This window comes from Clinocottus analis, unplaced genomic scaffold (genome assembly GCF_023055335.1).
Source record: "Clinocottus analis isolate CAN_PGR_092001 unplaced genomic scaffold, fCliAna1.0.p SCAF_8, whole genome shotgun sequence".
NCBI lineage: Eukaryota > Metazoa > Chordata > Actinopteri > Perciformes > Cottidae > Clinocottus > Clinocottus analis.
Window position 1 is genome coordinate 1,777,396 of NW_027176240.1, and position 13,381 is coordinate 1,790,776.

The 13,381-nt window shown below is 40.8% G+C and overlaps 1 protein-coding gene across 1 annotated transcript in view; it reads left to right on the top strand.

Moving 5' to 3' along the window:
• Nucleotides 1-8,425: 8,425 nt before the first annotated feature.
• arfgef3 (ARFGEF family member 3) overlaps nt 8,426-13,381 on the top strand; it is a 41,898-nt gene continuing 36,942 nt past the window's right edge. Inside the window, 2 exon segments of the mRNA XM_068567592.1 lie at nt 8,426-8,876; nt 11,495-11,546. Coding sequence (XP_068423693.1) covers nt 8,792-8,876; nt 11,495-11,546 — 137 coding nt within the window. The 5' untranslated portion in view covers nt 8,426-8,791.

A 13,381-nucleotide genomic window follows, 5' to 3' on the forward strand; every position in this document is an offset into this window, starting at 1 on the left:
GTTTGTCCATATGGGATTTAAGTTGGATTATTCTCCATGTAATACAGTAGGGTCATGGGGTTTTGGTGGTGATTGGAGTCTTGGAAATGTCAAAGATGAGCAACAAAATTGATTTGATTGCATCAGTATTTTTCATGTAGTGTCATAAATACTTCCTCTGGACGCCTTTGTGGCCAAAAACGCCTCATTGACTTCCATGAAAACTGTCATTGCAGTAAAAAAAACATGAAAAATACTAATGCAATCAAACCAATTTTGTCGCTGATCGTTGACATTTCGAAGATTTCAGAAAATCTTCCTGCGCCCATTTTAAGTCCCAGCATGCCCCATTCAGACAATCCTTTGACATAAAATACGTAATATTTTTCCATTTTTGAACCAAACGACACAGTTTTTTGACTGAAACTCCTTCCTAACAGACCAAGACTTTGTTTTATTGTGATTTTTGTTGCAGATTCTGATTCTTTAGGTCCTAATCTTTCCAAAAAGGTGTCTTATTGACCGCTGTAACAGGCATTTTTGGGGAATCTGGCTCATATCATGCTGGATGTTCATAGTTACGATCAAAATATCTTTTGAAAGTGAGTTTTTTGCAGATATACATTTTTTTCCCAAGACTTTGCTGAACAAATACATACAATAAACACAAGTATTGGAATTAATTTGAGGTTCCTACGACGAGTCAAACACAGGAGAAAAGGAGGTCTGGATACAAAACGGGTTAAGTCATTATTTACTGTATTAGTTATGACTTTATAAGTTTTATTGAGTACAGCCGACGAGAAATCATCGTCTCCAAGACATTTAGCGTCAGAAACTTCTACTTTACCTATAACAACTGCATGGAATCTGCTTTCTGTGTCAATCTAAATACCCAGCGACCCCAAACCGCCAGTGGAAAGTTGTCGTGCTCGCGACCCCGCAGCCCGACAGCCGAGAACATCTTTACAAAGACAACACATGCGCCCATGTCCGATCCATACAGCGTGTGCCGATGCAGAAGAACGTCCTGAATCAAATACGTCGATATGTGTTTGCTCATCAACGCGCGGCGTTTGGAAAATGTGCAATCGAATACACACGGACACATGGGGTCCCGATCCTCAGGACAGGAAGTGCGTTGCCTCTGCGCGTGCTTGCAGGTGTGTACAGTAACCTCGCCGCTGGTGGAGGGAAATAAAGTCGACCTTTCAGCCGTGAAGCGTGACGTCCTCTGCTGCTCCGAGGTGTCGGTGGAGCAGAGCGATAAGGGGGAAATGTTTCTGCACCGGTTCCCTTAATCTGTGTGTGTGTGTGTGTGTGTGTGTGTGTGACTGACGGTGGCATCAGACGTAATCTATAGATGTATGTGTGTGTGTGTGTGTGTGTGTGTGTGTGTGTGTGCTTTCTTCTTCTTTGCTCAGCAGAGTGTGATGTGTTTACAGCGCGGACAGCCGCACAGTGAGTCCGATGAAGCAAACGAAGCCCTCAGGGGAGGATGGAGGATGGAGGAGGATGAAGGATGGAGGATGATGGAGGGAAGTTGCATTAAAGCATTTCATGTGAGATGGGAGAGACACGTCGTGCGAGTCAGCACATCCCTCCTGTACTGTCACTCTGAGGACAACACAACATTTGCAAAAGCAGATGAACAGAAATGGGTCCGCGGGAGTCGGTGCAGGATTTTGAACACGTGCACACAGTGAAAACAAGCGTTATGCATGTGATTCTATGTGAAAATATAATGGAAACTGTCCATTTAACGTCCATTTGTAGTGTTTTCAATCCTTAAAGTTCTAGCTCATCTTATACATTAGTATTGGCTGGTGATATTATCAATAATATAGTGTATTAATCATAATATATGTCATCTAATGTGAGGAGTTTGCATTTTAAAAGTAACCTCGATACGAGAGCGAACCAAACTCTGTGTGCTTCATATTGATTTGCACGTTGTAGAGTATGTACTTAGATGGTTTTCCAATCAATATTATTGATTACTCAATTCAGAACTATTCATATTAGCATTAAATATATACTTTCTTTCTTTTTGAAGGACTAAAAGAACTAACCCCAAAGAGACACGTTCATTAAAGGACTCACTGCTTGATGAAGTAAATGCAAAATGAAACAAACACTTCTCCCAGTGCATTTCAAGTAGAACATCACGCACTCCCTTGACATTATTATGACAATAAGCGTGCAATAATATTAAAGAAGTATCGTGGTTTCCGCGGAGTTGGGCAGCGGAATAGTTTCCATTTCGCTGGAACCACAATGCACACACACAAACACAAACACACACACACACACACCGAGAGCTTTACAGACCGTGGGGGCGGCCGCGGCGGGATGCTGGAGCTCCACGAGTCGGTACGCGTCCCCGGCGGAGCCGTTGCGGCTCGCCGCGGAAGCCGCAGTCAGCGCCAGTGTGTCGGTGCCGCGCGCCGTGCAGTTGGGCTCGCGGTCGCCGCACGAGAGGATGCTCTGCCGCGTGGGCAGCAGCAGCTCGCTCTTCCCGCCGTTCATCCTCCCACGCCTCCTTCTCCTCCTCCTCCTCCTCTTCCTCCTCCTCCTCTGTCTGAGGGGAGGAGAGAGACAGAGATGATTGACAGGTGAGCGGGTGCGCAGCAGGTGGAGTTAAAGGTGCAATTCTTAAATTGACTTTTTTTTAAAACTTGTCTTGTTCTATTTGTTCTGTCTGTAACTATGCATATTTTATTTTTTCCTAATTATCTGATTTCATTGATAAGAATAGGATATATAAGCATTATGCTTCTTTTTGTATACTAGATTGTGGCTTTACTTGTTATATTGTATGTAATGATTGACTGAATAAAACACTTTTACTACTACTACTACTACTACTACTACTACTACTACTACTAACTACTACTACTACTACTACTACTACTACTAGTACTACTACTACTACTAACTACTACTACTACTACTACTACTACTACTACTACTACTAACTACTACTACTACTACTACTACTACCACTACTACTACTACTACTACTACTGCTACTACTGTATAAGTCTAACCCTCTCCAGTACATCTCAGAAGAAAATATTGTACATTTTATCCAAACACTTTTTTTTTGAGGGATGCATTCAGATTAATTAAATAAAATTATGACAATAATAAAGTATATTGTATTATGTTAAACTACAGGAGGTTATATAACGTTATGAAAAATGAGCTCCACCATAACCGGCTGCAACATTAATAATGCAGTATTAATAATTATGATCCAATAATATGACTTATATATTATTTGAATGGGCCATTCTGCACCAATTACCCTCATATTTAATTCAAGAAAAGGAACTTTTGAAGAACTATTATCAGAATTACCTCTTTTTTTTTTTACCATCATTTAATGTCAATCAAAGCCAACATTTCTTTTATTAATACGACTTCTCATCATATATTTGCATTAAACAACGTTGTGACTACGGAAAGTGTTTTTTCTCCTAATAAAAACACCCATAATAAGTATTTTGTGATATAATCCACGGACGTTTAGACTCTCGACGGGGTAAATGCACACGTCTGTTCTTTGTCATGCAATTACGCCGTGGAGATGCAGTTTGTGGTTCCCGGTCGATACGAACATGTCAGGAGAGAAATCCATGCAGGAAACAACAGGCTTTGTTTTTATTTCACTCAGTCTGCTGCTCTGTTTCCAGACACTTCCCAGCATGCATTGTGCAGACCTGTCATTCTCCATTACTTTCCCTGCTCACCTGCTCCCTCATTCCCATATTAGCCTCCACAGTGAGGACGCCATCGCCTCTCATTTCCTGCTCCATTGTGTTGCTTTGTGGCTTTGAGGTCCAACTTTCCATAAAGCTATAAGCTCGAGTCTTCCTTTTCAAGACTATGAGAACTTACATCGACTCCTCACTGGATTTATTCCTTCAGTAAACAGCAGTTTATGGTTTAACCTTTTGGAAAATGTGTAAAAAATCCTCCCACGACAATTCTAAGTCCCAGCATGCCCCATTCAGACAATCTTTTGGCATAAAATCCATATTTTCTTTCCATTTTTTAACCAAACAACACAGTTTTTTGACTGAAACTCCTTCCTAACAGACCAAGACTTTGTTTTATTGCGATTTTTGTTGCAGATTCTGATTCTTTAGGTCCTAATCTTTCCATAAAGGTGTCTTATTGATCGCTCTAGGAGGCATTTTTGGGGAATCTGGCTCATATCATGCTGGATGTTCATAGTTGCGATCATGACATCTTTTTAAAGTGATTTTTTTTTTGCAGATATACATTTTTTTCCCCAAGACTTTGACGAACAAATACATACAATAAACACAAGTATTGGAATTAATTTGGGGTTCCTACAACAACTCAAACCGACATCCATCCCCAGTACGTCACAGAGTGAAGAGAGGGACGGTCTCTGTACCTGAACGAGTCTTTGGAAGAGGAAAGTGAAAATCCAGGCCCTGGACCAGAACCACAGTCGCTGTCCAACGTCGTCAGGAAGAGTAAACTGAGCCTCAGGGGGGGATGATGGGTAATTTAGCTCCTGGCTTTTGTCTTCAGAAGTTCTGACCCTTTACCATCCTTCACTTGTCGGCTCAGGTACTTAACTCAGGCACTACTTAACTCTGGGTCAATTAAACCTGCAGGAAAGCCTCAAGGCTCAGAGTTTAAACGCTGCAAAACAAAAGCAAAGTAACAAACGTTCGGTCGTCGACGCCCAAAGCTCCGAACCCGAATCCAGATGTGTGAAGTGATTCACAAAGTGTGAAGTATGTGTGTGTTTGCTGCGGGGAGGAGGTGAGGGAGTGAATGAAGCAGAGCCACTCAGGTAGACATGTTTATAAGGCCGGGAGGACCACACACACACACACACACACACACACACACACACACACACAGACACACACTATGTGTGTGGGGTGTGTCTCTCGGTCAGCGCTCTGATGGAAAGTCATTACGTTGATTATCTGCTGACCTGCTGCTTCTGCTTAATGCAAATGGTGACAAAAACAAACGCTCTCACTGATGAGCACATGCTGTGTGCGTGTGTGTGTGTGTGTGTGTGTGTGTGTGTGTGTGTGTGTGAACTCTGAGAATCTTACCTCTGATCACTTTAATGGGCGACAGAGATCAAACTGAAATCACCTCTAATAGATTTGGATGTTTAAATCTGTAAACATAATGCACTGAGCTCATGATGCTGTTGTTCACCTTTGTACAGAAACACTGGCGCAAAAGTACCTTTACTTCAGTACAAATTTGAGATACTTGTACTTTATTTGAGCATTTATATGTACTACTACTTTATGCTACTACAACATTGAATATAGAATCTTTTTACTTTTTACTGACAACAGATTCAAATTAAAATATTACACCTACACTATAAAAAAACACACTGTAAAATTGACAGTTATTAACTGACAAGTAACTTACTGGAAAAAAAATAATTAAAAAACACAGTATATCACTACAGTAGATTATTAGTTACTGTAATTTTCTACAGTACTTTGTGGGTAATATTTGAATGAATACACAGGATTTTACTCGGAAATAGTTTACAGTAGGTTACTGCTCACAAATACAGTAGATTTCACAGGCGTTTTTTTTACAGTGTACATTATTCTGTTCTTATATTACTGCCATTATCTCCCGTCATTGTATCCCATTAGACATTTGTGTTAAATTGCCATGAATTGCTTATAAATTGTCTTTGAGGTTTTTGCTGAATTTAAAGAGAATCAACTCAACGCCGTGCGGGCACAGTGACCTTGACCTTTGACCTCCAATCTCAACTCAGTTCATCCTTGAGTCCAGGTGGATGTCGGAGACACATTTGAAGACATTATTCCCTCAAGGTGTGAGGATACAGTACTTGAGTAGATGTACCTATATATACACTGTATATATTGCTGTTATATATTGCCGACGTGTCCGATAGGACGCGTCGATGCAGCTACGACCCAAATCTGACGTCGTTATCTAACGTTCATTTGCTGAAAGTGCGCCGGGTTCAGCGCCGTGTGTTCTGTAATCATCTGGGTCACCGTGGGGACTTAACGCTTCATCCATTAGGGGCCACTACGTTTCACAACAACGCAACGCTCAGGTGAAAGTGGGACGCCAGCGACGTGTCCTTCAGGGTGTCTTTACGTAATGTACTCGGCCTGTGGGGGTTTGCAGCTGCAACGGAATGAATGAAGCTCCATGAATCTGCTCGAGAAATCATAGAAAAGTAGTAAAAAGAGACAAAAGTAGTAAGTCAGAGAGAAAGTTGATGCTGCAGAAGTCAATACATCTAGAATAGATACACGCAATTAAAACATGTCATTAATGTAAAGAAGATGGACTACGCTCAACAAATGAATCAGTCGCGTTCATAACCAGGGTAGCAAAAGTTGAAAATAATGCAAATAAGATAAGATAAGATAAGATAAGATAAAATAATCCTTTATTTGTCCCTCAGAGGGGAAATTACAGGATTACAACAGCATTGCTCACAAGTAAATAAGATTAAATAAAGTAATATAGATAAACAGTAAAACAGTTTTAAAACAAAATAAGAAATAAAACAGTACAAATAATATTACATATGCAGATGGAATAAAAATACAATAAAATGTGTATAAAAGTACTTAAAGGTATTAGATATTGCACCAGGTGAATAAATGAATGTGTTTCAGAAGTGAAATAAGAAAAATAAGTGAGTAAAAATCATTAAATTGTTCAGGTTCTTATATCTCTTGAGCATTAGTAGATTTTCCATCTGAAAGGTCACATTTTAAATATGTGTGAACTCTTGTTTCCAGCCATCCTGATGCGTTAAGGTTAGTATGATATCTCAACAGCAGGGGGCGCTAGTTCTCCAGTCAGTGAAGTTAAACTCCTGCATGATGGAAAGGAGGCTGCAACAAAATGATGTCATAACAAGAGCTCTCAGTCCAAATGATGGAAAACCTCAAATTAATTCCAATACTTGTGTTTATTGTTTGTATTTGTTCAGCAAAGTCTTGGTAAAAAAATGTATATTTGCAAAATAATCCCTTTTATAAGATATTTTGATCGTAACTATGAACATCCAGCATGATATGAGCCAGATTCCCCCAAAATGCCTCCTGGAGCGTCAATAAGACACCTTTTTGGAAAGATTAGGACCTAAAGAATCGGTTTGATTCTTTTCTAGCTTCAAGAAGGGTCTGTTATGTATTTACGTCATGTCGGTTACATCATGGGGAACATTGTCATAGTTGCTGCCTCTGTTCAGGATTTCAGGTAAAGAAATAGTAGAAACTATTTGATCCAACACTGCCATCAGGTGGACACATGGTGACACACAGGTCTTTCTACATATCTGAATATAAATGCTTGTATGTGGTGGTAAGTTACTTAAAATGAACATCATGACTCCTGACAGAGAAGTTCTGGAGATTAACAAGACCGGACCATGAACCTGTAGATGCAACTCTTCACTGTCACTCTGTCACATATGGTCAAGATATTTGATTATACTATTACAGAGCACTTATGTACATATAATTTGGCAAGGATGGTCAATAGATGTATATGATATATGCCCTTTCTTCATATTTTCTGGCAGGGGTAGAGCATCCAGCATTAAAATAATGCAAAACCTGTGTCCAAAACATCAATAATCAATTTTTTTTTAAAACAATCATGAACTTTTTTAGAGTCCTGACAATACCAAAAATGTGAGGCAGAGTTTGAAGTGTGCAAAGGGAGGCGTCGATATCTGCAACCTCACCACAAGATGCTACTATCTCACTCTGTAAATTCAGGGAACTTAATATATGTTCAATATAACAAAGACATTTTAAATAGTATATACAGCACGTGAAAGCTTCAAATAAGGTTTTATAACCTCTTCTCACACAATATTCATCTCTGTGTTTGTTTTTTAAATTTGAAATGGTCCAACTTCACTAAATTAAACTCTACCGGCTGTCAAATTCTCATATATTCTTAAATTTTGTATAAATAAATATAAATAAAAATTGGAAATCAATTAATTTAGTGTCTTAATAATAAACATATTGAATATGTTGACGAGGAAACAAGTAAAACACAATTTAAAAAAATAAAAATAAAAAATAACGTTTGACTTTATATAAAACAAATTAAAAAAAAAAAAAAAAGACCACCGCGTCATCCACCTGTCGCCTCGCGAAGGCCGGAAGTCCCATTCCAGTGACTCCAACGATCCCTGCCGTAGTTTCCGGCTTCCGCCCACTGAGAAACGGCGTAAATACTGTGTTGCCTGGTCCGAGTAAAATCCCCCTTTTTACTTCGTCGCGTTCTCCGCAGTCAAGCGCCGAGCAGCTTGAATTCGGGGGATAACAGCGGGGCTCCGATCTGGCAACCGGGAAGCCGACGCTCATCCACTGGAACGGATTTCAAAAACACGGTTGTGTGGCGAGGAAACGGGAGAGTGGCGTTTATTCTCTGTGTTTTGGTGGTGTTGGGGGGCGACAATTAATGTTCACTGTTTTGTCAGGTGTTTTGTCATCTTCGCTGTTGTTCCCGGAAGCCACATCGAGGTGGACGACGACAACAACAACGTAAAGGAAAGGAAATAAATAGAGAGACGCTTCCTTCTTCCACATCCAGAGGATTTGCCGGGCTGGCCTGACATCATTGGCTGGTCGTTGGTTGAATGAATCATCGCCTTCCTCGGAGGGTGGAGGAGGTGGTGGAGGTGGTGGTGTGGCGGGTCAGGGATGCTGTCACTGTCACTGTACCCTTAACGAACACGCCTCGGGGTTCCGTGCGAGATTGAAACGCCAGCATGGAGGAAATCCTGCGAAAGCTGCAGAAAGACGCGTCCGGCCACAAGCACAAAGCTCTGCGCGACGCCTGCGTCTACGCCCGCGGTGAGTGGAACAGCTGCTCCCATCCTCCTCCTCTTGCTCCGGCTGCAGGACGGTGGGAAAGGGGATTTTTTGGGGGGGGTGGCATGTTAAATATGTGAGTTCACCTGCTAGCTTATTCAGGGATCAGCTACAGGCCCATGTCTGAAAGGATGCTGTCTGAGTCTCAAGACACCACAACATCTTATGGAAAATCAATGTTTCTCATAACTTAATGGAAGGTGGTCAACCACAAAGACTGATAGTTGTGTATTTCTTAAATATTTGTTTTATTCCAAGATAGGAATAACACAATTAAACAATAGGTACACCTGCTTTCTTTTTCTTTATTTCTTACTGTCTCTTTATGATCAACAAGCACAGCTGAAAAAAGAAACCTAGTCATTAAAAAAAAACTCATTCAGTTATTTTAAGACAAATTATAAATCCCACTTGATCTGTGCAACATCACCTTAACTTCCAATAAAAGTAAATGGACTCTGTCTGCAGCATGGCACATGATGAATGCACCATTCTGGGAGACTTTCAGCACAAACGTTAAACCACTCGGATGTTTTCAGAGGCAGGATGTACATGCATAACACTGCCGAGTGCCACGGATGTGCATATTTTCTAATTGCAGAGCTTGATGCATGATGTGACGCTGCTAACAGCATATGAGCTCATCATATGATGACATCATGCACACAGGACCGCTCTATCGATGCCGTCGGGTGGGCTTTTGAAGACGACGTGAGGCTGTGGGTGTAAACGATCATTAATACTGACATTTTTGCTGAGTCACCAGCCATCTCCTATACCTTTCACTAAAAAAGGGTTGTTTGAACTTAAATGGTTCACACAAGAACCACGACTTTGAGTAATTGTTGCAGACACAAAACAAAAAAGAAGCCCTGCAGACTTTGAAATATATATAAATATGAACTCTTTGCTGGTTTCTTTAGTGTGCTGCCTGCACGGCTCAGTGCTTTCCCCAGAAGTTCTCTCCTCTGCAAAGCACATTCAGAAACACAAGATCTCACAAGCACCGTTCAAGAAGGTGGAAAACAAGCTTTTCCACTGACGTCAGTGGGGACATTATTAGTGTTTTAAAGGCACGATTCGCCATGCCTGACTTTCTGTCGAGCCGGTGAAACTCCCGTTACACAGCGAGAAGAGAGCGGGCTCAGATTGTGCTGATGAAGGCACACTCACTTAATCCAACACGTGCACACGCACACTAACTTAATGCACACACACTGCAAGAGGGGGGCGTGTTTAAACGCGGTATTAAGTGGTCTGCAGACCGTGTGTGTGTGTGTGTGTGCATACAGGTTTACTTTAAAATTAGGGATGCAACCTCTTGTACAAGATATAAGATACAAGAGGTTGCTTGTCTATTGAACAAGGTGTGTGTGTGTGTGTGTGTGTGTGTGTGTGTGTGTGTGTGTGTGTGTGTGTGTCCGCTGTGGAGAAACAGACACTATCCCGTGTGCCATGTTTCAGTTATGTCTTCAGTTAAGTTAAAAATGACACGCCCGTACCGGCAGCTCACATAGTTGGCTTTGAATTGATGTGATTGTCGCCACCTTAGACACACACTGTCTCACACACACACACACACACACACACACACACACACACACACACACACACACACACACACACACACACACACACACACACACACACACGCGCGCGTGCCTGACAATATTCGGGAGGCTAGTGAGTGACTACTAAACCTTGAAGTGGTGTATGCAGCATGACAGCCTGTGCAGGAACAGGAGATTGATGCAGTGTTTGGACAGAGGTCAGCAGGTCTCATGTTTCAGGTGTTCTTCCCCCGTGTGAAGCCAAGGTGACGCGTCTCAAGGTTCCCTCAGACACAGTTGTGCACTGAGAGGTCATTTTCACACGGGATGAGACGAACTGGTCGTTTAAATGAAGCGCGCGGCATTATTCCGAACAAGCTGTTTTTAATATTTAACATTTTATCACAGCATGTAGTTAGTGAGTTACTCTGATCTTATTTTAGGCATTTTCGTTTCACAAAACAGCTACTTGTTTATCAAACTTGACTTTTGAGGGGGTGAAATAGTGCTTTAATGAGGGATTATAAGGTGTATGTTGGAGTCGACATAAACTGCAGTGTTCATGACAATGAAGGAATATTTCACACTGAAAATGTTATCGTTGAGATGAGGAAATAAACACAGTATATTGCCAGCTCTGCCCTTCAACTCTACGTGTCTAACTTCTGTATTAAACTTGAAAACCATCTTTGATTTCATACCCTATTGTGCGCTAACGTTAGCGAGCTAACCAGTTCGGTAATGTTAGCGAGCCAACCAACTCGGTAATGTTAGCGAGCTAATCAGCTCGCTAACATTAGCGAGCTAACAAGCTCGGTATGGTTAGTGAGCTAACCAGCGAGCTAACGTTAGCCAGCTTACCAGCTCGAATGCTGTTGACATTATCTTTAGTGTGATGAACCAGATTTGTGTTTAGTCTCCTGAGCTCAACAAACAATACGTAATGCCACGAGAATTCGTTGGTTTATCGAGGCCGATGTAATCCAGCGTGTCTGTGAGGGAACTATTAATCACAATGTTCTCTTTTTTCTTTGTGCCGCTAACTGACAGAAACCCTGGAGTCTCAGAATGGATCAGCCAAGATTTCCCCTTCACAGCTTCGGTAAGTTGAGACCAAACTGAACCTCCGCTGGAGACGCGTTTTAGCTTTAGCGTTTTAGCTTCGCCTTCCACATGTCGCACATGTCGTATTGCAGGTACGCAGATAACCAAATCCTATAATTCAAAGTGTTCCTCTCTTCCCCCACGTGGCTTTAGCCTTTCCTCTCTACGCTACACACCATGTGTGTGTGTGATTTGAATGAATTTGAATGATCAAATCATTCCCGGTATGGCAGTGGAGATATTGAATTTGGAGCAGTGAACCTGCACATTGCTCGGTTTAAACACCAGTGCAGTTTAACTGCCGGAGAATGTGAAGCTGGATAAAAACACCATCGCTGTCCGATACTGTGCACCGCAACAGCCCTGTGACGAATGTTGACTCGGAGGAAGCCTCGTGTTGGGGAAAAAACGTATTTCCTCTAAATTATATGATGTTTCCTGGCCGACGACTTTGGGAACTTTCCCTCACACAATGCTCAGTTGTGTAATCGGTCAAGCAACCTGCTGTATCTGTATGTTCCGGCCTGAAGACACATTATTGTGTTCTTAGGGGTTAAAACATGTCAATTAGATGAAGGAAGGTTCACGATGGGTGTAAGACGTAGTGAGAGCTTCTGCGGTTGTGTTTTATGTATTTAAGACTCTCCACTCGTTCGGAGATATGAAATTAGTAAAGTGACGCGTTGTATCACTGGCTCTGCTCCTGCTTTGCAAAGAATAAATGTCCTGATTAAGGATTTTACGACCGGTGTCAAGTGCATTTTTCTAATGCTTTGAAATAGGTTTTTGGAGTCACCTGACGGGTATAAAGGGAGAACTTTACATTCAAACCTAACGTCACAAAACAGGTCAAAATTTCCCAAAAAATTCAAAAATTTTAACAAATTTCAAAAACTTACAAAACTTTTTTCATAAAAAAACTTATTAATAAAAAATAAAAAAAATTAATATAAAAAAAATTGTTATAAAAAAAAATTATAAAATTTTTTTTTTATATTTTTAAAAAAAAAAAATGTTTTGGGGAAAACAAGTTTTTGGAAAAAAAAAATTTTGGAAAAAAAAAATCGGAAAACTTTTTGGGAAAAATGTTCATGTTTTTTCTTCTAAAGTTTACATTTTTTCAGAAATTTGCAAAAAAAAAAAAAAATTCCTTATGATTTTCCCTGAGCTTTTTAAAAAGTATATTATAGTATCTAGTGGATGGGCTCAAACATGACAGGATTGTTTCTTTTCACACATCCAAATGTGTGTTTCATGCATCAAGAAGACGCCGGAAACACATGAATCACTCTGTGTGATGAATTTATAAAAGAAAATGTGGTTTTCACTCACACCTTCCACAAACTGACTCCTCCAGACGTGTTCATAAGATTAGGACCTAAGGAATCGAAATCTGCAACGACAAACAAAGGAAGGAGTTTCAGTCAAAAAACTGTGTCGTTTGGTTCAAAAATGGAAAAATTACGTATTTTATGCCAAAAAGGATTGTCTGAATGGGGCATGCTGGGACTTAAAATGGGAGCGCACGGTTTCCAAAAGGTTAAAGATGTTTTTGCAGCAGTCCTGAGCTGTAAAACCACGCAGTGACTTTCATCAGAACGCTCTCGATGGGAAGTGTTGTGCTTTCTCCAGAGAAGACCACCAAAAAAACAAATTTAACAGATGACCTGCCCATGAAAATAGCGTGCCATTAAATCATGCGGAGAAAAAACAAACTGGGCCTTTTGCAAATGCAGACAGCTGGAATATTTCTCGCAACTGTCGTGGAAAAATTGAGCGTTGAAGCCGTAAAATATGGAATAAACGAAGAGCTGCCGCCGTTGTGATGAAGGG